General features: G+C 42.1%; 1 protein-coding gene across 1 annotated transcript in view; it reads right to left on the bottom strand.

Annotated features, from left to right (window-relative positions):
* The window catches only part of M1ap (meiosis 1 associated protein), a 75,939-nt gene that overhangs the window by 27,880 nt on the left and 23,704 nt on the right, over nucleotides 1-24,355 (bottom strand). The window contains exon 3 of the mRNA XM_052174054.1: nucleotides 19,151-19,319. Coding sequence (XP_052030014.1) covers nucleotides 19,151-19,319 — 169 coding nt within the window. The remainder of the gene's footprint in view (nucleotides 1-19,150; nucleotides 19,320-24,355) is intronic.

Here is a 24,355-nt window from a genome sequence, read left to right as displayed (position 1 = left end):
AATAAAGATGCAGATTCGCTCATTACTAGATGTTTTGTTCACTTCATCAGGGACACACAACTCTCTGTCTCCGTGGGATTTTAAAAGCAGCATTCTTGAGCATTCCTTCTCAAATTCCTATCTACTCCATTGTGTTTTATGGTACTATAATAATAAGCACAGATATTGCCAAAGAAGCATTTTATAAAAATACTGTAAATCATCTGGTGATGATGTAGGCAAACACCTGAGAGCTTACTGCTCGTTTTTCTAAGCCTTTGAAATTTGACTTGAGTAACATGTTTGGGAAAGAGAGCAGCTTGTCCTTAGTGAGTCAAAAGAACTATTAAATCAATGAGGGCAAGTATAGAACTAGAGAAACAAAATTGAGGGGCTGGAGAGGTGGCTCAGTGGTTGAGAACATAGCTGCTTTTTCAGGAGACCTGGGTTCAATTCCCCACACCTACATTTTGGCTAATGACTGCCTTTAACTCTTATTCCAGGGGATCCAGCTGATCACCCTCTGGCTTCACTGGGCACACATGTGGTGCATATTCATTCATATACATAAAGTAAAAATAAATAAAAAAAACCTGAGAGTCTCAGAGAAGTAAATATAAAGGGTAGAAGATTGGGAACTCCCATGATGGGCAACAGGAGAGGACAAAACATCATTATTCATAGTACAAACCTAGAAACAACTTCATCATCATCATCATCATCGTCATCGTCATCATCAACAACAACAACAACATCAACAACAACAATATCAACAATAACAAAAAGGGTTTTCTAAAGTATTTAAAACTGTAAATGCGTGCTGGAGAGAGGGCTCAGTGGGTAAGAGCACTGACTGCTCTTCCATAGGTCCTGAGCTCAATTCCCAGCAACCACATGGTGGCTCACAGCCATCTGTAATGGGATTCGGTGCCCTCTTCTGTTGTGTCTGAAGAGAGCTACGGTGCACTCATATACATAAAATAAATAAATGAATCTAAGTAGACAAACAGAATTAAAAAAAAAAAAAACCTGGTGGTGGGGGGGGAAGGAGCTCTGTTAAGAAGGGGATGAAGCTGGGTGTGGTGGCCTATGCTTTACCCGGCAGGCAGGAGGCACAGGTAGGTGGATCTCTGTAAGTTCAAAGCTAGCCTGTCTTACATAGAGACTTCCAAGTGAGCCAGAGAAACACAGTGAAACCATATTTTTTAAAGAAGGGTAAAAGAAAAAAATGAAGGAGAATTCTTTTTAACATCAAATATGCTAAAACTAGAACAAAAGATTAACACGACATCATGCACAAGGGTGACAGGCAAATCACAAGGTTTCACAGTTGCATTGTTGGTTGTTTTGTCATGGCTTAGAGGGTGGGTAGGGAGAAAACTCACCAGAGATGGAACACCAAGAGAGGACGCAACAAAGATGCAGGGACCGGCTTTAAGAATGGCTCCTAGATGTGCCCTAGTGGCAGAGATGTGGATGTCACCTCTGTTCTTGTTGATTACGGCAGTGACAATTCCTTCTCTAAATTATTCGGCTTTTCCATTAGTTCCAAGGTTGGGAATCGACATATCTGAGAGATGCAGGCAGTGCAACTCTGAAGAATGTGCTCTTGAACACGGTATGGGCTGTATGTTGGAGAATGCCCTGCCTTACTCTTCAGATGATCCAGGCAGTCAGTCTCCTCAGCACGGTTCATTGCTGGTGTTTCTAACTTTTTAAATTTTTAATTCACTTATTTTTATGTATATAGGTGTTTTTGCCTGCATGGATGTCTGGGTGCCATGTGTGTACAATGTCCACAGAGGCCAGAAAATGGCATTAGATTCCCTAGAGTTGAGCTGGGCGGTGGTGGTGCACCTTTGATCCCAGCACTTGGGAGGCAGAGGCAGGTGGATTTCTGAGTTTGAGGCCAGCCTGGTCTACAAAGTGAGTTCCAGGACAGCCAGGGCTACACAGAGAAACCCTGTCTTGAAGGAAAAAAAAAAGATTCCCTAGAACTGGAGTTCCAGATAGTTGTGAGCCACCTTGTAAATGCTGGGAATTGTTGGGACTCAAACCTGGGTCCTCTGGAAGAGCAGCCAGTGCTTGTCACCGCTGAGCCATCTCTCCAACCCCCGTCTAACTTCTGAACTCACACACTCTGGGAAGAGTAACAACAGAGCTTTCTCATTTGAAGAAATTCTCATGTCCTCTCCATAGAGGTGCTTGGCTTCAGGCTTGAACCTCTGTTTTATAGTCTCAGAAGGAATGGCATCCTTTTGGGGACAAGCACTGGCTGCTCTTCCTAAGGACTCAGGTTGGATTCCTCTGTGACCTCTTGGAGCCATCGCTCTTTGGAGACTCCACCTTCCTCATTTTTTGTAATGGTCCAGGCTGTTCTACCCGTTGACACCCTATTTTTCAAGATCAAGTTCAAATGCCGCCTGTACATGTCCTGACCCACCTTCCATTTGTAGGTGAAGGTGGCGGGCAGACAGCTATTTGTATCTTGTGTTGTCACTGTGTTAGCTGGGAGCACACTTGACCTTCCTCATTTAGGCGTAGGCTTCTTTACATCCTGCCCATCCCCCAGTTCAGGGCCCTGGCCAAGGCCTGTTACTCCCATTGCTTTTCCTGTGACTCTTCTGCTTCTGCTAAGTTAGTCTCCTTGTCACGTGACTTCCTTCCTTCCTTAGGGCTTTTATTACTCTGTTAATCCGAGGCCTGAGCCTCCTCCAGCATTTGACTCAGACTGTCTGGGAGCTATGCTTTCAGGATCTTTCCTTGTCTGTCTTTAATTAGTAACTACTGGGTGCTTGTGAGCTTCATTTGTGCGGTATTAATCATTCTTGTTAATTTATTTCTCTCGAAGCCTTTCTTTTCCGGAGTTTATGAAAGGCAGTGTGATTTAGTGGACCGATCGGGACTTGAGTTGTGCCTTGGATATTGTCAGTCATGTGTTTTTGGGAGGGGTGGGGACACTATAACCTATTTCCTAGTTATCATGACACACCACAGTGTAAGTTGTTTAAGAACAGCATGCAGTAGGTCAGCCACGGCCTTCATCCTCCCTTTCCTCTTCTTCCATTTCTTTATCTTTCCCTGCTATTTCGCTGTCACTCTGAGATGAGACACAGTCTCATATGGCCCAGCCTGGTCTCAAACTCACTGTGTAGACAAGGATGACCTTGAACTTCTCATCTTCTTGTCTCCGCTTCTCAAGTGTGGGGACGATGAGGATTGGCACTTCCCACCATACCGTACAGTGTAAGTGGTGCTGAGGGTCAAACCCAGGGCTGCCAGCACGGAAGGCAAGCATGCTAGTAACTGAGCCGCACACCCTGCCAGCCCTTTTATTCTTCTCTACTCTCATAGGCAAAAAAGAAAAAGAAAAAAAAAGTACTTTCCTTTTTCTTCAGACTGTTTTTTGCTAGGTCATCCTCCTTGGCCTGTGCTTTACTGTGTTAGGAACAGCAGAACCCACTGCAGTATTACTCACAAACATAACTAAATGTGCTAAACTGGAGAGCTGGAAAGGAGATATTGTTCTTAGATAATACTGAAGAATAACTCCTCCCAGAAAGCAAGGCATGACATATGTGATGAAACAGGCCCCTGGGCCCGGTGCCTGTGTGAAGCTACAGCTAATCAGTGGACTAGCCCTGCCTGAGTCACTGCAGCCACAGGAGGCGGCCCCCACAGTCTATGTGTGGACTTGCTCTGCTCCCTAGTGGCCACAAGCAGTGACAGCCTTCACTGAACTCTAAGATCTGGGCATTGAAAATCAGGTAATGCCCTGAAGCTATCAGGCAAACCCCGAAGCAAGGTCACACAACTGAAGTTTCTATTTTAAATATATTTTATTTTGTGTGTATGTGTGTATGTTTGTGTACCGGAAAGTATGCATGTATTCCATATGCAAGCCTGTGCCTGCAAAGGCCCATAGACTTGGGTTTATAGATTATTATGAATGGCCACATGGGTGCTGGAGGTAGTGTGTTATTGGGAGTGACTAAGGAAAGTGACTAGTCCTCTAGGCTGGAAATGATGGTGATAGCTAGACTGTGAGCCCACTGAATATAAACTAAGGACACTGGACACCTGGAAGCATTGCAGACTTTTTTTTTCCCCCCCCGAGACAGGGTTTCTCTGTATATCCCTGGCTTTCCTGGAACTCACTCTGTAGACTAGGCTGGCCTGGAACTCAGAAATCCGCCTGCCTCTGCCTCCCAGAGTGCTGGGATTACAGGCGTGTGCCACCATTGCCTGGCTACATTGCAGACTTTTAAGCACCATGCAGTTCTTGGGAATAAAGATTCAAAAGTTGCCTCTAGGAAATCTACAAAGATGTGAACATTTTAGACACCAAACGCCTGGCCATTTCTTTTACTTTTTTGTTTTTATCTGACTCTGGAGAGATGGCTCAGTTGGTAAGGGTTTGGACTCACAAGCATGAAGAACTGAGTTCAAACCCAGACCTATGTGAAAATGCTAAGGCATGGTGGTGTGGAGGCAGGAGGATACCTAGGCTCACTGGACAGCCAATCTAGCCTAATTGGTGAACTCTAGACCCACCAGAGACCCTGTGCCAAAGGAGATGGGTGGCATTTCTGAGGATGACACTGCTGCGCTCTGGTTTCTACACATATCTCACCCCCATCAGTAAAGAATAAAAACAGACAAAGCATTATTTGGCTTGCTGCACACTAGTCTTAGGAGATATTTAAGAATTCCTCACGGCAGCACATCTCTATAGTTGCAGCACTAGGAAGACTGAAACAGAATTGCTGTGAATTTGGCTATGGGATGGGGACTGGGTACCAGAATAGTCATAGTCCCATAAAGAGACCATGTTTAAAACAAAAATCTTTTATTCCTCCTGCATATATTAATTTATGCATTATAGCTTAAGAGTGTTTAATGTAAATGGACATAACTTTCAAAGTTAAAAGCATTGGAGCTGGCTGGGAAGTAGTATGTTTTCATAGACACGGTGCTAAGGAAAGAGGAAAGGGAAGGGTGGACAAAAAGAGAGTCTGACAGCGCGGCCCACAGCCACAGCACTGCACTGCACGTGCCTCCTTTAAACATTTAACATTTTATTTATTAATTACTGTCGTTATTATGTGTGCGTGAGATGCACACACTGACGCACATGGGTAGCAAGCTCACAGGACACAGATGTGTGGAGGTCAGGGGGCAGCTTTTGGGAGTCAGTTCTCTAACGTCACCGTGAGAATTGGGGATTGAACTTGGATCGCCAGGCTTGCCCAGAGAGCTAGATTGAGTAAGACAAAGTTGAAAGGTCTCTGAAATCAAAGAGAATCCCAAAGCACACACACACACACACACACACACACACACACCTAGGCTGCATGACTGTGACTGCACTTCTGCATGGGTCTGCATTTTTGTTTCATTGGAAAAGTGTTTTCAGGATCCTGGGTTCATAAAAGAGGAACTGGTGACTCAAAAGTAAGCATATAAAAATTCCAAAGGTATTTACAAATTCCCCTCTAAAAGACTTGTAGCCTTGTGTTTAAATATCAGTTTCCCCTATAAATCCCAGTAGTTTCCCCTAGCTTTTCAGTTGTATTTTGACATCATAGGGCTTTTTATCTTGCCAACTACATTAATTAAAATTTACATTTATTGTGTGTGTGTGTGTGTGTGTGTGTGTGTGTGTGTGTGATGGTGTGCATGTGGTACTCAGATGGCAACTTGCAAGAACTGATTTCCTTCTTCCACAGAGTGTGTCTTGGAGATTGAACTAGGGTATGGGGCCTTAGGTCTTTGCCCTTGGCAGAAAGTACCTTTATTTGGCGTAGATTTTAATTAAAAATTTTTCCTTTATTTTTGTGTGTGGGAGTGTATGTATGTGTGCAGGTGTGTGATCCCATGCTTGCATGTGTGGAGGTCAGAGGTCAACATCAGGGTCTTCCTCTATTCCTCTCCACCTTACTTTTGAGATGAGTTTCTCACTGAACATGAAGCTCACTGTTTTGGCCAGACTGCCTGGGATCCTCCCGCCTCCACCTCACCAGTTAAAAGGCAGTGTCTGGCTTTCTAACACAAGTGCTGAAGATCAAAGTCAGCTCCTACTGCTGGTGTAGCTAGCACATTATCAACTGAGCCATCTCGCCAGGCCAGACCTTGATAGAAAATTCTGTCTTTCATGGACTTTGTCAGGGGAAGGAGACAGGTGAACCAGGGTCTCCAGAAAGTGAGGAAGATGTTCACTGAAACAGAGATTCAGAGAGCACTGAATGATGCTTCAGCTCAGTCCAAGACCCTGGCTGGCCATTGCACTATGCATGTGGAGCAAGCTGAAACAGGTTGGAGATTAGACTTAAAGAATGGGACTGAGGCCAGGCAGGGTTGCAAGTGTCTTTAATCCCAGCACTCTGGTCTCTGTGAGTTGAAGGTCAATCTAGACTACATAGGCAATTCCACAGCAGTCAGGGCTACCTAATGAGACTCTGTCTCAAACAACAACAACTACAACCACCACCACTACACCACCACAACAACAACAACTGCAATAAGCAAAACAAACACAGAAAGTGTGGGACTGAGACTCTCTGAGTATTGTATTGGTTCTCTCTGAGTAGGGGCAGTGGGTGGCAGTCTGAGCCTACAAAGTTAATTGTCCGACAAAACAGATAAAAATCACTTCAGAGCAACAACACAATCTAAAATCTATATAACCTAACAGTCACAAAATAAAACTAAAATGTTTTTGGCATATAGAGAAAGAAAACTATGACTCAGTCTCAAAAGAAAACACAAATCATAGATGCAAGTCTTTACATGATAAAGATATTGCCTTTACCACATAGGGACTTTATTGAATTGAATAACTGAATTGACATAATTGAAATAATTCTCAAAGGAGGAATTGAAAGCATGTTCACAATGAATAGAAATATAAGAAATAGGGGCTAGATAGATGGCTCAGTGCCTAATCTGCTCTTCTAGAGGACCCAGGTTCAATTCCAAGCACCCACATGGAAGCTCACAACTCCCTGTAATTCTAGTTTCAGGGTATCCACACCTTCACACAGAAATTTATCCTGGTAAAACATGACTGCACATGAAATAAAAATAAATTAATAAATTATTTAAAAATAGAAATAAGAAATGTCAGAGAAACAGAAACTATGAAAGATAATCAAATGGAAATTTTAGAATTTAAAAATACAGTATCTAAACAAAAACATTCACATGCATTTAAAAGCAGAATGGGAATGAAAGAGGACAAAGTGAGTGACCTAAAAGCAGATGGATAAACATCTACTAGAAGGAACAAAAATCGACAAAATAAAGGAACAGGGGTTAGGGATACAGCTCAGCTGGTAGAGAGCTTGTTTAGTAAGCACAAAGTCATGGGTTCTGCTCCCAGAACTCTAAAACCAGATGCAGTGGCTCACACCTGAAATCTTAGCATTTGGGAGATCCAGACGGGGCATAAAAAGTTAAAGGTTGTCTTCTGCTATGTAGAGAATTTAAGATCAGTATGGACCCGAGACTGTCTTAGGATAACAATAGCAAGCAAGCAAGCAAGCAAGCAAGCAAGCAAGCAAGCAAGCAAGCAGCAAGCAAGCAAAACAAGTACAGAGCCTAGGGTTCTATGAAACACATTTATTTTATTCTGTATTTTGAATTTTGTTACTGCAGTTATTATTTGAGACGGAGTCCTTTCATTGTTGGTTTTTTGTTTCTGTTTTGTTTTGTTGTTTTGGACAAGGTCTCTTGAAGGCTTGAACAACCATGCCCAGCTAGAGACAGAGTCTTACTATGTAGTCCAGGGTAGCCTCACACTTAGGAATCTTTCTGCTTTATTCTCCTAAGTATTGGGCTTAAAGTTTGCACCACTACTCGGGGATCTCTGTGGAAGACTTTTAAAAAGTTTTACATATGTACTTGGAGTCCTAGAAAAAGAGAAAGAATAAAACACGAACAATAATTGAAGAAATAATGGTAGAAAGTTTTAGGACTTAAGTTACAGATTTAAGTACGTAGGTTTGGTAGGGTGTGATGGTGCACACCTTTAACCCCAGTACTTGGGAGGCAGACACAGATGAATCTCTGTGACTTTGGGGCCAGTCTGGTCAACAAATTAAGTTCTAGGCTCGCTAGGCCGACACAGTGAGACCCTATGTTAAAAAGAAAATTAAAGCATATAGACTCAAGCTGTTTTTCCTGGAGCCTCCTAAGTGTCAGCTGAATCGAGATGAAGCTGTGTATTTCCTTCCCAATCACCAGCTGTTAGAAACACACTAAAAAACACATTGAAGTGGATGATGACTACCAACTTTGTACTTTCTATGAGAAGCACAGGGCCACATAAGGAGCTGCTAGTGCTCTGGGTGAAGAGTAGAAGGGTTATCTTGTCCTAATCAGCAGTGGGAATGACAGACAAGATTTTCTCATGAAGCGAGCTTTCTTGACTCAATGACCGAGTGCAGGAGTTGTTGAGTAAGGAGCACTTTTGTTACAGATCAAGGAGAGCTGGAGAGAGAAGGCCAAGTCTGTTCACAGATGCATGGTGGATAGCTAATCTGAGTTCTCAGTCTGGTCATTGTCACAAAGGGGGAGAAGGCTATTCCTTTTATTTGTTTTGTTTTGTTTTGTTTTTTTGGATTTGGTTTTTTTGAGACAGGGTTTCTCTGTATAGCCCTGGCTATCCTGGAACTCACTCTGTAGACCAGGCTGGCCTTGAACTCAGAAATCTGCCTGCCTCTGTCTCCCAGAGTGCTGGGATTACAGGCGTGCAACCACCACCCTGCTGAGAAGGCTATTCCTAGACTGACAGATAGTACTGTGCCTCAGCAGCAGCCAAATCCTACCGCTTTTCAGTCTCTCTAAAGAAGATGATGTCTGCCAATACACTGTCAGAAAGCTCTTGAACAATGAAGGGAAGAAGGCTGGAACCAAACCACCCAGGACCTACAGTCTTGTTACTTCACTTGTTCCGCAACACAAATGCCAAAATATCACTGGGAAGAAACAACACATTAAGAAACCCCAGCAGAAGGCTGCAGAATATGCTAAACTTCTGGCCAAGGAATGAAGAAAAGCAAAGAAAAACACCAGAAACAGATTGCTTTCATTCCTGAGTCCAGTCAAAAATAAGTCTTTAAGAGTAACAAATAAATGATCAGATCTGGAAGAAAATTATATAGATTCAAGAGGCTTGGTGAACTCCAGACAGATAAATTAGAAGAAATCTATGCTTGGTCATGTCATTATCAGCTGCTGAAGACAAACATGAAGACAAATTTCATGAAAGCAGTCAAAAAAATGATTCTTTCCAGATAGCTGGAAATGATTTAAGGGCTGTCACTTTTAGTTAACAACAAGGGATGGCCGGAAGGCAGTGGAATATCTTTAAATTACTGAAACATCCCAGGCGACCTATAATTCTACACAGCGAGACAAATCTGCTTCAAGAATGAAGGTGGAATAGACATTGCCAGATAAATAGCAATGAGAATTGTTGCTGCCAGAACCCTTGAGATAAAAAATACCAAGGTCCTTCAAGGGGAAGGACATGATATCCAAGGGAAACTTGGACCTAGGAGTGAATGACGGGCATTGGAAGTAGCAAAACTGTATGAGTAAAGATGGAAGAGCCAGGATTTAAGATCAAGGGCTGGAGATCAGCTCAGCAGTTAAGAGCAATTCCCAGCCCCCACACGGCAGTTCACAGCCATCTGCAATTCCAGCCCCAGGGGATCTGATATCCTTTTCTGGCCCCTACAGACAATGAACACATATGATAACTACAGCATAAACAATAGTGTATATATAACCCTAGAGAGGCAGAAACAGGAGGCAGGAGTTCAAGGTTATCCTCAGTTATATACGGAGTTCAAATCCAGTCTGGGCTCTATAAGACCCTATTTCAAAAACAAATGTGCAAACAAACAAACAAACAAAAAACAAACATACAAAGTAAAAGATAGAATATACGCTTGAGATGGGATAAATGGACCTGCATAATTGTGGAGTTTTTATATTTTACATCAAATAGTGCCATATTAATTTTAAGTAGGCTATAAAAAGCTTAAAAATAAAAATAGATTAAAATAGCTTAAAAGTAGATTTAAAACCCTAAGGTGGGTATTATGTTAATTCTAATTAGATTGTGAATAGACAAAAGATATGAAATATGACCCCCCCCAGAGAAGCCACTAAAAATAATACAAAAACGAATAGCTAAATTACAATTAATAAAATAGAATTAAATTGCTTTTTATGTCTTTTGTTTGTTTGTTTGTTTTAGGGGGACAGTGTCTCATTATGAAGCCCTGGCTGGCCTGGGATCCACTATGTAAACTAGGCTGGCCTTGAACACACAGAGATCACCTCCTCTGCCTCCTGAGTGCTAGGATTAAAGGTATGCACCACCCTTTCCAGCTAAATTTAAAAAATACTTATATGTATGTGTGTCTCTCTGTGTGTATACTACATGCATTTTGGTGACTTTGGAGGCCAGAAGAGAATGTTACATCCCCTGGAACTGGTGTTACAGGTGTTGTAAGTCACCTAATGTGGCTGCAGGAACTGAATGAACCTGGGCCCTTTGGAAGAACAGCAAGAGCTTTTCACTGCTGAGCCATCTCTCTAGCCCCAAATCCTACAAATGTTTGAAAACTTCTCAAAGTCAGGAAAGCAGGAGAAAAAAAAGAGTGATCAAAACAGAATTAACAAATAAAAGAATAAAACAGTAGACTTAAAACCAACCATATCAATACTTAAAGTAATTATTAATGGAGTATCATTACAAGTAAAACTTATAAGTTATCAGAATAAACAAAAAGATATATTGTCTATAACAACAACTATTATTATTATTATTATTTCAAGATAGAATCTCTCTATGCTGCCCTGGCTGTCCTGGAATCCATTTTGTAGATCAGGCTGATCTCGAACTCAGAGATCTACATGCCTTTGCATCTGAAGTGCTGAGATTAAAGGCATTTGCCACCATGTCTGGCTCAATAGACTTTAAATACAAATCCACAAATTGATTAAAAATATAGGCACAAGAAAAGATAAATGATAAGGACCCAGGAGAAATGAAAACATACATTCATGGCAAGAACTGTGAGTAGTTATTTACACCAGTTTTATTCATAGTCAAAAATAGGAAACCAAAGTGTCCATTGACAGGTGAATAGTTAAATAAAATATAACATTTATGCAAAATATTACTACTCAACAACTTGTTATAAACAACATGGACAAACCTCAATATCTGAGTGAAACCAGTCAGACACAAAAGTCTATATATTGTGTGATTCTACTTTTGTAAAATGCAATCTAATGAGCAGGAGGGAAGCCAAGGACAGAGGTTGGGAGTGAGGGTAGGGGGCAGGAGGGGCCTTTGAGCACAACGGCAGGATTTCCATCTTGACTGGGGTGATGATCTGTGGGTGTGTTGTACTATGAAAACTCACTGAGTTGTACATGTTGAACGCGTGTAACTTCTGGTGTATAGATTATTCCGCAACCCGGCAAGAACAAACTTTTAAAATCTCAGTTTTCAAGTAATTTTAGATATACTGCTAAACTCCTATTACTTCATTTAAGTATATAAGGGAGGTTGCTATTTTTCTGAGACCATGGCTTCTTTTAATGAAACAAATGTCTGTCTGAGTTAAAAATCTTTAGGTAGCAAACACAACAGAGCTTCTTTCTTTCTCTTTCTCTTTCTTTCTCTTTCTTTCTCTTTCTTTCTCTTTCTTTCTCTTTCTTTCTTTCTTTCTTTCTTTCTTTCTTTCTTTCTTTCTTTCTTTCTTTCTTTCTTTCTTTCTTTCTTTCTTTCTTTCTTTCTTTCATGGTTTTTTTTTTTTTTTTTCGAGACAGGGTTTCTCTGTGTAGCCCTGGCTGTCCTGGAACTCACTCTGTAGACCAGGCTACAGAGCTTCTTTCTAATTTAGACTTAATGCCACAGGAAAATGACTTTAATACAGTTATCAAAGACAAACTCAATGTGCAGCTGCTCATTTGGCCTGTTTTCTAAGACATCAGAGTCTGACAACTGCTTGTAGTACAGAGAGGACCCTCCAATCCCCTACCCCCACTTCTTTCTGGAATCTTCTAAGGAGCAATGACTCTCTATCTTCTGTGTTTGGGTTGTTAACATTTGGTATTTCCTGAGAACACATATGGATAGGGCGCCTTTCCAAGGATCTTGACATCGATCCCTGGTAAACTCTAGGAGGAAATTTTAAACAGATGGTTTGTGAGCACTTAGCAAAGGAACCCGATATCCTTGTGTACACGGCTGAGAAATGGAGGCTCGTTGACAGCCTCGTTAAGCTGATTTGTCACTGCTTTAAGACTTAAATACCCAATCAATGTAGATGGTGGTCAACCTGGACAGATGCCGTCTAGATGCCAAAGTATATTGATCACTGTGGCCTTTTGAGTTTTGGCATATTTATTACTTATCCATTCTTTAGAAGGCTATTATAAAAATTTTATCATATGCAAATGAAGACATATTATGTGTGCCTTGTAAGCTCCAAAAGCTCAACAAATAAGCAGACAGACATGAATTTTTTTTTTTTGTTAAACCTGAGATGTAGAATATCATTAATAGCATGCCATGTCTGTGTGCTCTTTGCTTATCCTCAGAGGAAGCCTTGCTATGCTGCTAAACTTCCTTACCATTCTTCTCCTTTTAAAAAGTTTACTGCTTTAAGCAATATTTTATTGCTTTAATTTACTGGGCCTTTGTGAGGAAGCTCAGTCTTCCATACGCCCCGGAGTGGCCTGTGTCCCCTGTCTCCCTCTCTATGCCCTGAGTGGCTTGCACTCCCAGTCTCCCCCTCTATGCCCCGAGTGGCCTGCACCTCCAGTCTCCCTCCACACACCCCGAGTGGCCTGTGTCCCGTCTCCCTCTCTATGCCCCGAGTGGCCTGCACTCCCAGTCTCCCTCTCTATGCCCCTAGTGGCCTGCGTCCCCAGTCTCCCTCCATATCAAAGCTTCACAGGCACTGTTCCCTCAGCTATGCTGCTCCACTTTATGATGATGTCACAACGTTTGTATTCCAGACAGGAACTCCTTACTAGTTACATGAGTTAGAGCTGTAGGTGTGATTTTTCTGACTCCTTTTTCCATGGTGTCTTCTGACAAACAGAAACTCTTATTTTAATATAGTGATGCTTATTTAATCTTCTGTAGCTAGCAGACTTTGTGTCTCATTTATGAAATCCTTCCTTCTCCTCACTTACACTCATTTTTTTCTTATATAGTCTCTTCTAAAAGTTTTCTCTGTCATATTTATGTTTTTAATCCCTTTAAGTTTTATGAAGTAGAGATCCAACTTCCCTTTTTCCTGGAAGAATACTGATTGTTCTAGCATGATTTAGTAATTGCATTAATCTTTTTCATTTTTTTCCATGGCAGCCACCTATGGAAAACGTAACCTAATGTAACCACACATTACGTTTTCATGTGACTTTCTGTTTCTGGGCTCAATAACCTGTTCTAGAAAGGACAAATGGTTGATTCCTGTGTCAGTATGCTGACACATATTTTCTGCAATGCTGGGTGTTAAACCCAGAGCATCATGCATGTGAAATGAATGATCCGTCTTTTTTTTTTATTCGATATAATTTATTTACATTTCAAATGATTTCCCCTTTTCTAGCCCCCCACTCCCCGAAAGTCCCGTAAGCCCCTTTCTCTACCCCTGTCCTCCCACCCCCCCTTCCCACTTCCCTGTTCTGGTTTTGCCGAATACTGTTTCACTGAGTCTTTCCAGAACCAGGGGCCACTCCTCCTTTCTTCTTGTACCTCATTTGATGTGTGGATTATGTTTTGAGTATTCCAGTTTTCTAGGTTAATAACCACTTATTACTGAGTGCATACCATGATTCACCTTTTGAGTCTGGGTTACCTCACTTAGTATGATGTTCTCTAGCTCCATCCATTTGCCTAAGAATTTCATGAATTCATTGCTTCTAATGGCTGAATAGTACTCCATTGTGTAGATATACCACATTTTTTGCATCCACTCTTCTGTTGAGGGATACCTGGGTTCTTTCCAGCATCTGGCAATTATAAATAGGGCTGCTATGAACATAGTAGAGCATGTATCCTTATTACATGGTGGGGAATCCTCTGGGTATATGCCCAGGAGTGGTATAGCAGGATCTTCTGGAAGTGAGGTGCCCAGTTTTCGGAGGAACTGCCAGACTGATTCCCAGAGTGGTTGTACCAATTTGCAACCCCACCAGCAGTGGAGGAGTGTTCCTCTTTCTCCACACCCTCTCCAACACCTGCTGTCTCCTGAATTTTTAATCTTAGCCATTCTGACTGGTGTAAGATGAAATCTTAGGGTTGTTTTGATTTGCATTTCCCTAATGACTAATGAAGTTGAGCAATTTTTAAGATGCTTCTCCGCCACCCGAAGTTCTTCAGGTGAGAATTCTTTGTTTATGATCCGTCTTTTTAAAAAAAGATTTATTTATTTATTTATTTCATGTGAGTACACTGTAGCTGTCTTCAGACACACCATTAGAGGGCATCAGATCCCATTACAGATGGCTGTGAGCCACCATGTGGTTACTGGGAATTGAACACAGGACCTCTGGAAGAGCAGTCACTGCTCTTAACTGCTGAGCCGTCTCTCCAGCTCCTCCAATACTGTCATATTTAACAACTCTATGAATTACACCCTTAACTTGACCATGTGCCTTAACTTGATGTGCACATGCACATGAGCGTGTGAGTGCATACACACTTTGCATAGGATTAGCTCACCAGGTTAATTTTAAAAAGTGAGCTAGGCTATAGTGGCACACAGTTGTTATGATGAGCATTCATGAGATTGACATAGGAAAATGTGCTTTTTCAGGGCAGCTTAGCTTACATATAACCTAGGCGTGTAAAGCAAGGCTCTGCCTCAGAACAAAATCAACAAATGAAGCTGGGCATGGCAGTACAACTTGTAATTCTGGCACTCAAGAGGCTGAAGTAGCCAGGTGGTGGTGGCGCACGCCTATAATCCCAGCACTTGGGAGGTGGAGGCAGGCAGATTTCTGAGTTCAAGGCCAGCCTGGCCTACAGAGTGAGTTCCAGGACAGCCAGGGCTATATAGAGAAACCCTGTCTGGGGGGAGGGGGGAAGAGGCTGAAACAGGAGCATTCCACAAGTATATGCTATCCAGAACTACACAGTGAGCCCCTGTTTCAAAAACCAAACTAAGTCAAAACAAAATCAACAAAAAACTCTAATAAGATTTTGATTGGAATTAGTTAGTAGGTCATTTTGGGGAGAACTGATTTTAATTCTAATGATACTGATGTTTTATCTACCATCATGTTCCTTCCATCCAAATCTAACTTCTTCAAGGTACATCAATGAAACTTTAAACACCCCCAAAAGTCCCATATGTACCTGTGGAGGTTTGAATAGTTATGGCCTCCACAGATTCACATATTTGAATGCTTGGCCCATAGGGAGTGGCACTATTAGTAGGAATGGCTTTGTTGGAGTAGGTGTGGCCTTGCTGGAGGAAGTATATCACTGCAGTGATGAATTTAGCTAACCATTTGTGCTCCCAGCAGAGCCTTCTGGGTTCTCAAATGAAAGACACACACACACACACACACACAATTTAAAATGCCTTGACTAGCTTAATGGCTGGCCTTTTCTAATCTGTCCCGCTGCGAGCAAACACTCCCCCCTCTGGTACTCCTGAGTTTTCTAATCAGTCCTGCTGCTAGGAAACACTCCCCTCTGGTACTCCTGAGTTAATCTTTTAAAATCTATATTTCATCTCTGCTACCCCAAATCCAATTGGGAGAGTGGCCACTTTCTAGCCCAGTTTCTAGTCCACACAAATCTCAAAGTCCCGCCTCAGTTTACCTACCCAGCCATTGGCTATTTGCTCTTTATTGATCAATCAAAAACCAATTGGGGACAAAGACCTTCTGTGATTGGACATGCAGATTCTCTATTAATTCAAAGCATTAGAACCAATGCCCAGCATGTCACTGTGAGATGGGCTTTGAGCTCTCCTATGCTCACATTATGCCCAGTGTGACACACATTTCCTTCTGCTGGCCGTGGATCAAGATGTAGAGCTCTCAGTCCCTTCTCCAGCATTATGTCTCCTTGCATGCTGCCATGCTTCCCACCATGACGATAATGGACTAAAACTCCGAAACTGCAAGCCAGCCCCAATCAAATGTTTGCCTTTGTAAGAGCTGCTGTGGTCATTGTGTCTCCTCACAGCAATAAAACCATAACTAAAACAGGTATCCCTGTTGAGAGTTCTTTCTTTTATGAAAAAATCATGTATGTATATGTATATGTATACATAACTATGTGAATGTGTGGCATACCTATATGGGTGCCTGAGGAAGCAAGAAGAGGGCTTTGGATCCTCTGGAGCTGTATTTAAAGGTGGTTGTAAGCTGCCCAAAGTGGGTAATAGGAAACAAACCTGATCCTCTGGAAGAACATTGTCTCACTGTCTTAGTCAGGGTTTCACTGCTGTGAACAGACACCATGACCAAGGCAGCTCTTATAAGGACAACATTTGATGAGGCCTGGCTTACAGGTTCAGAGCTTTAGTCCACTATCATCAAGGCAGGAGCATGGCAGTGTACAGGCAGGTATGGTGCAGAAGATTGACTTCTGGCAGCTAGGACTAGGGTCTTAGAACCCAAGTCTACAGTGACACACCTACTCCAACAAGGCCACACCTCCTAAGAGTGCCACTCCCTGGGCTAAGCATATACAAACCATGACTTACTGTTTTATTGCTATGAAGAGACACCATGACCAAGGTAACTCATAAAAGAAAACATTTAGTTGGTGGCTTGCCTGCAGTTTTGGGGGGTGAGTCCATGACCATTACGGTGGGAAACAGATAGGCCTGGCACTGGAGCATAGCTGAGAGCTTTATATCCTGATCCACAGGCAACGGGGAGAGGGAGAGAGAGATAGAGACACAGACAGACAGACAGACACACAGACTAGGCCTGGCATTGGCACACCCCCTCTGAGAAGGCCAGATTCTTCTAATCCTTTCCAAACGATTCATCAAATGGGGACTAAGCTTGAACACGTATGAGCCTATGGGGGCCGCTTCCATCAGACTGCCACAAGCAAAAGCACTCTTAACTGAGTCATCTCTCCAGCCCCCAGCCCGACTGATTCCTGCGGAGCTGGACAGAGACCCAGCTCAGCGGCAGGGTGCTTGCACTGGTGCAAGGTACTGACTTTGCTCTCCAGCACTGCAGCAAACAGGAAAGCAAAACTTTATTCCTGGGGTGAAACGTAGCTCAGCAGGTAAAAACTTGCCTCACAAGCCCAACAACCTGAGTTTCCTGCACCAGTGCTTCCTCGTTTTCTTTTAAAAGTGAAAAGGAGCAAAAACAGATAAAAAGCAGAAAAGCAGGGTCATGAGAACTGTGTAAGAGTTTTGAGATCACAGACTTATGAGAGAGGATTGTTTGAGAAGCAGAAAGAACAAGAAAAACCACACGGAGTACGCCGAAGCACGTAAATGTGATGGACAACGGAGGGCAGTGTACAAAAATAAAGGTGAGTGTGGTCCCAGGAGAGTAGTGCACTGGGGAGAGTGGTGCAATGGGAGAGTAGTGCAACGGGGAGAGTAGTGCAAAGGGAGAGTAGTGCACTGGGGAGAGTAGTGCAATGGGAGAGTAGTGCACTGGGGAGAGTAGTGCAATGGGAGAGTAGTGCACTGGGGAGAGTAGTGCAATGGGAGAGTAGTGCAACGGGGAGAGTAGTGCAAAGGGAGAGTAGTGCACTGGGGAGAGTAGTGCAATGGGAGAGTAGTGCACCGGGGAGAGTGGTACAACGGGGAGAGTAGTGCAATGGAAGAGTAGTGCAGTGGGGAGAGTAGTGCAGTGGGGAGAGTAGTACACTGGGGAGAGCAGTGCAGTGGGGAGAGTAGTGCAATGGAAGAGTAGTGCAGTGGGGAGAGTAGTGCAGTGGGGAGAGTAGTGCAGTGGGGAGAGTAGTGCAGTGGGGAGAGTAGTGCAGTGGGGAGAGTAGTGCAATGGAAGAGTAGTGCAGTGGGGAGAGTAGTGCAATGGGAGAGTAGTGCACTGGGGAGAGTAGTGCAATGGGAGAGTAGTGCAACGGGGAGAGTAGTGCAATGGGAGAGTAGTGCACTGGGGAGAGTAGTGCAATGGGAGAGTAGTGCAACGGGGAGAGTAGTGCAAAGGGAGAGTAGTGCACTGGGGAGAGTAGTGCAAAGGGAGAGTAGTGCACTGGGGAGAGTAGTGCAAAGGGAGAGTAGTGCACTGGGGAGAGTAGTGCAGTGGGGAGAGTAGTGCAATGGGAGAGTAGTGCACTGGGGAGAGTAGTGCAATGGGAGAGTAGTGCAACGGGGAGAGTGGTACAACGGGGAGAGTAGTGCAACAGGATTATAAAAGGCTTCTAAGCTGAAAAGTATTTTGATGATCATTTATTTTTTAGTAAAACAATAAATTATTAGAACTTTAATTTCTCTCATAACAGGTATATTAAAAAGCACTACAAATACTTCTATTCTACTCTTAATATCACAGCATGGTATTTATCTGTGGCAGGCCCTCTTCTAAGAGCTTTCTGTTACAAAATTCTGAAAATTTGGATCATTTCCTCCCTCTCTCCCTCCCTTCTTCTCTCCCTCCCTCCTCCCTTTTCCCTCTCTCCTTCCCTTCGTCTCTCCTTCCCTCTCTCCCTCCCTTCCTCTCTCCCTGCCTCTCTCCCTCCTTCCTTTCCTCCCTCCTGGTCTCATGTAGCCCAAGAAGGCCTCAAACTTGGTATGTGGTATGGACTTGTGACACAAACTGCCTCCAGCTCCCAAATAATTACAGCTGTGGACCACCATACCCACTTTTTTCCTTTTAATAAATTGGTTTATTTATCTTATTTTCATTGCATGTGGGTGTTTTGCCTACATATATGTTTGTGTGCCATGTGCATGCCCAGTGCCCGCCAGGGCCAGAGGAGAGAGAGCATAGGATCCCCTAGAACTGGAGTTACAGACAGTTGCATGCCACCATGTGGGTGCTGGGAACTAAACCTGAATCCTCTGTAAGGGCAATAAGTGATCTTAAGCGCTTCAGCCACAACATGAAAGAAAAAAAATTGAGGCAGGAGGATTGCTAGGTCAAGGCCAGCACAGGAAACAGCAAAATGGACACCTACCGTCATTGCTGGCTTCTTCAGTAGGAGACGGTGAGTCAGTCTGCTCTTGGATGCCTTTTGTGATCTCAACTACCTGCAGTCTTCTGACGCTAAGTAGGTTTATATCTTTCAACCCTTCCTCCAGATCTTTGACCACTTCTTTTCCAGGCCGGGAAGTCAGGACAGTAATCTAAAATGAAATCCATGAAAATAATCAAGATGCCTGCTTTTCTTGATATCTAGAGTGAGAAACACACAATCTGTTGTAAGTCTCTGGTAGTAGATGTGGTGTTTAGTACAAAGAGAGGGAGATTTAAATACAACTTAAAAGTAAAATTTCACTTGATCTTTTTTAAAATTTTTATTTATTTTTATTTATTTATTTTTGGTTTTGTTTTGTTTTTTTTTCCAAGACAGGGTTTCTCAGTGTAGCCCTGGCTGTCCTGGAACTCACTCTGTAGACCAGGCTGGCTTGGAACTCAGAAATCCTCCTGCCTCTGCCTCCCAAGTGCTGGGATTAAAGGCATGCGCCACCACCAACTGGCATTTCACTTGATCTTAATCAAAAGGTTACGAAGTAATACAGATCAAATTTCATGTGATAGATTTTAGAGGGACAGATAATCCTCTCTATTCTTTTCCAGTGATTCCAAACAGTGTCTAGACGGGAACTGTGGGGAAGCCATACACATATCCATTTTTTTTATTCAATCTCTATAATTTTTTAAAAATCGCTGGTAGCATTTTCTCTGCTCAGAATATTTTGCTTTCCCAGGTGACTAGAGGAGCTTAGGTTCTGCTCACGCATGCGCACTGCGTCCTAGTGAGCCCATTGCTCTGATCCCAGTGGTGTGCGCATGTGTAGCCTTCTCAGACGAGTTCTGTTTTCTTAGCACGGAGCCAGAGAAATGCCTTTTTTTAAAAACTCTAAACTGTACTTAACCTTTGACCAGAATGTTAGACCTGAAGAAATATTAAGGCATTTGTGTACAATTAGAATCTTTTATGCCCTTTAAATTAATGTTTTTAATTAGCAGTTTTGCCTTAGATTTTGAGACTCTGAAAGACTATCATACATGCAATTATTCTGTTTGTAGATGTTTTTAATTAGCAAAGAGAAATGTAGGTGAAGGTACAATTGCTATTATTTCTAAATACTTCAATGTCGTAGAATAGTTCTAGGTTCACAGTAACATTGAGAAGGACCCAATGATGCTTGCCCCTGCCCTCACACAGACATAGCTTCTCCCTTAGTAATTTCTTCTACCAGATTACTGCATTTACTGCAAGTGATTCATATAAACTGACAAGTTACAATAGCCCTAAACTCCTAGTTTCTCTTTGGACAAGCAGTGTGGTCCATTCTATGGGCTATACACAATGACACTTACCGATTACATATTGTCATACACGGTATTTCACTTCCTTAAAAATCCTTTGTGCTTATTTGCCCATCCCGCTCACTACACTTATTTTTTTTTTTTTTTATTTCAGTAATGGAGATTGCCCAGGGCCATGTCGTTGCTAGGCACAGTATACTACTGAACTATATCCCTAGCTCCTCAGTCACCTTTTCTATTGTCTCTGTACTTTTGCCTTTACCGGGTGCTGTGTATTTAGAATCACAAATGGTCTCTTTTTTTCTGACTTTCTTTATTTAGTAATCTACATTTAAGGTTTTCCATGCATTTCTGTGACTCAATAGCCCATTTAGCTTAGGTGCTGAACAGAATTCCATTGTTTGGATGCATGTGTTATCCACTCATCTACTGAGAGTTTCAGTGGCTGTGATGCACAAAACCTGAACAAGGTCAAGCCATCAAGCCATGGAAATCCCAGCACCGACAGGAGAGGGGCTCACCAAGCTCCACCTCCAGCTATTTGCAATTGATGGTTGCTGGGGGAGGAGGAGTCAGTTTTCTTCTGAGATATGGCCCCCAAGAAGCTGCTCATGCTCCAGCAGATGGTCCCATATCCTTGCACATACAAGCAGCATTAAATGAAACTTGAGGGTTTTGTTGTTGTTGCTGTTTTGTTTTTTTAAAGAGCACATGAAGTTGGAGGGAAAAGTAGTAGTGGGGATTGGGGAGTAATTGGAGGGGAGGAAGTGGAGGTAGATTTGATCAAAACACCTTGTATGAATATTTGAAAGTCTCAAAAATGAAAAACAAAAATTCTTAAAAAACAACAACAACAACAAAAAAAACCAGGGTTGCTCCCAAGATTGGAAAGTATGGAGAGAACATATTTATAAGTGTGTGGTCAAAGCCTTTAATTCCTTTAGGTAAATACAAGAGCTGATGGTGTGTTAAATGTTTGCTACATTTTGGAAGAAACTATCAGTTACGTTTCTCACTGATGTGATCAAATACCAAGAAGTAACTCTAGGGAGGGTATATTCTGGTTTACAGTTCAAAGGGATACGGCTCGTGATGGCGGAGAATGCATGGTGGCAGGAGAGTGGGGTGACTAGCCTTATTGCATCCAGTCAGGAAGGAGCGAGCTTGCTTTCTCCTTGCTATTTAGTCCAGGATCTCCGTGTATGGAATGGTGTCATGCCCACATTTAGGATGAGTTCCCCTCAGTTATTTCAGTCTGGATACTCTCTCATAGACAAGATTGAAAGTTTGTCCCCTAAGTGATTCTAGCTCCTGGCAAGGTGATGACATTAACCATTGCAGAAACATCAAGTTGTCTTCCTGCTAGAAACAGATGAAAGTTTCCGTTGCTCCACATCCTTGTCAGCATCAGGCTTCATGAGTGTTCTGGACTGTGGCTCTTCTGACAGGAGTGTAGAAGTGTTCACTTGCTGGCTTACTTCCTGTTGTTGTGATGACACACCATGTGCATCATCTCATCATATGCTTACTTGCCACTGGTATGATTTCTTGGGTGAGGTGTCTCTTAAGGTCTTTAGCTGCACTCCTTCATTCCAAGTGTCTTTTCTTCTCATTGGCTTATGGCTTGGATATTTCATTTAAATTTAGTTCTTTATATATTTAATGTTTAAGAAAGATTTATTTAAAAAATTCTATGGATGATATTTTCAACTTAAAAATAAGCATTATTTTATTTTATGTGTATGGGTGTTTTGCCTGCATGTATGTCTCTGCACCACTTTTTGTGCCTGGTGCCCTCAGGGGCCAGAAAAGGGTATTGAATTGCCTAGAACTGCAGATACTTATACCAGTGGTTGCTGGGAATCAACCCCACTTCTCCGGAAGAGCATCCAGGCTCTTGACCACTGAGTCATCTCTCCAACTCAAATTCTTTATATATTCTGGATATTTATACTCTGTCTAATAACTAGCTAGAAAAGATTTTCTTTGATTTTATGTTTGCTCGCTGATCTTTTATTCTGCCAAAGCCTTTAAATTCAAAGTAACCCATTTTTCAGCTCCTTGTATTATTTCTTGAGCTATTAGAATCTTACTCAGAAAATCATTGTGTAGGCCTTGATCCTGAAATGTTTCCCCCTCATTTTTCTCTTAAACTTTTAAAGTTTTAGGTCTTACATGAATTTTTTTTAAAATGCATTTTGAATCGATTTTTGTAAAGGGTGAGAGAAAAGGATCCTTATTTTAGTCTTCAACATTTAAATTTCTCAGCACCATTTTTTAAAAGAGGTTGTCTTTACTACAAGATATGTTTTTGTACCCCTGTTTGGAATCAAACAGCTGTAGCTATGTGGATTTGCTTCTAAAGCATCTACTGCATTTCATTGGTCTTCATGTCTGTTTTGTGCCAGTACCATTGCATTTTTTTTATTATGGTTTTCTAGTACACTTTGAAGACAGGTGTTGTGATGCCTAGAGTATCACCTGTTTTGCTCAGGGTTGCTTTAGTTATTTGGGGGTATTTGTGTTTCCATGTGAATTTTAGGGTTGCTTTTCTTTTTCTTTCTTTTTTTTATTCGATATATTTTTTATTTACATTTCAAATGATTTCCCCTTTTCTGGCCTCCCACTTCCCGAAAGTCCCATAAGCCCCCTTCTCAACCCCTGTTCTCCCACCCACCCTTTCCCACTTCCCTGTTCTGGTTTTGCCTTATATTGCTACACTGAGTCTTTCAAGAACCAGGGGCCACTCCTCCGTTCTTCTTGTACCTCATTGTGTGGATTATGTTTTGGGTATCCCAGTTTTCCAGGCTAATATCCACTTATTAGTGAGTGCATACCATGACTGATCTTTTGAGACTGGGTTACCTCACTTAGTATGATGTTCTCCAGCTCCATCCATTTGCCTAAGAATTTCATGAATTCATTGTTTCTAATGGCTTAATAGTGCTCCATTGTGTATATATACCACATTTTTTGCATCCATTCTTCTGTTGAGGGATACCTGGGTTCTTTCCAGCTTCTGGCTATTATAAATAGGGCTGCTATGAACATAGTGGAACATATATCCTTATTACATGCTGCGGAATCCTCTGGGTATATGCCCAGGAGTGGTATAGCAGGATCTTTTGGAAGTGAGGTGCCTAGTTTTCTGAGGAACCGCCAGACTGATTTCCAGAGTGGTTGTACCAATTTGCAACCCCACCAGCAGTGGAGGAGTGTTCCTCTTTCTCCACATCTTCACCAACACCTGCTGTCTCCTGAGTTTTTAATCTTAGCCATTCTGACTGGTGTAAGGTGAAATCTCAGGGTTGTTTTGATTTGCATTTCCCTGATGACTAATGAAGTTGAGCATTTTTAAAGATGTTTCTCCGCCATCCGAAGTTCTTCAGGAGAGAATTCTTTGTTTAATTCTGTACCCCATTTTTTAATAGGGTTATTTGGTTTTCTGGGGTCTAACTTCTAGAGTTCTTTGAATATATTGGATATTAGCCCTCTATCTGATGTAGGGTTGGTGAAGATCTTTTTCCAATTTGTTGGTTGCCGATTTGTCCTTTTGATGGTGTCCTTTGCTTTATAGAAACTTTGTAATTTTATGAGGTCCCATTTGTCAATTCTTGATCTTAGAGCATAAGCTATTGGTGTTCTGTTCAGGTCTTCTTCCATTTCCTTCTTCAGAGTCTTGAAATTCTTGTCATACAGATCTTTCACATGTTTGGTAAGAGTCACCCCAAGGTACTTTATACTGTTTGTGGCTATTGTGAAGGGGGTCATTTCCCTAATTTCTTTCTCAGCCTGCTTATCCTTTGAGTATAGGAAGGCTACTGATTTGCTTGAGTTAATTTTATAACCTGCCACTTTGCTGAAGTTGTTTATCAGATGTAGGAGT

Source organism: Apodemus sylvaticus, chromosome 2 (genome assembly GCF_947179515.1).
Source record: "Apodemus sylvaticus chromosome 2, mApoSyl1.1, whole genome shotgun sequence".
NCBI lineage: Eukaryota > Metazoa > Chordata > Mammalia > Rodentia > Muridae > Apodemus > Apodemus sylvaticus.
Note: the sequence above shows the minus strand (reverse complement) of the source record. Positions and strands in the feature narration are given on the sequence as shown.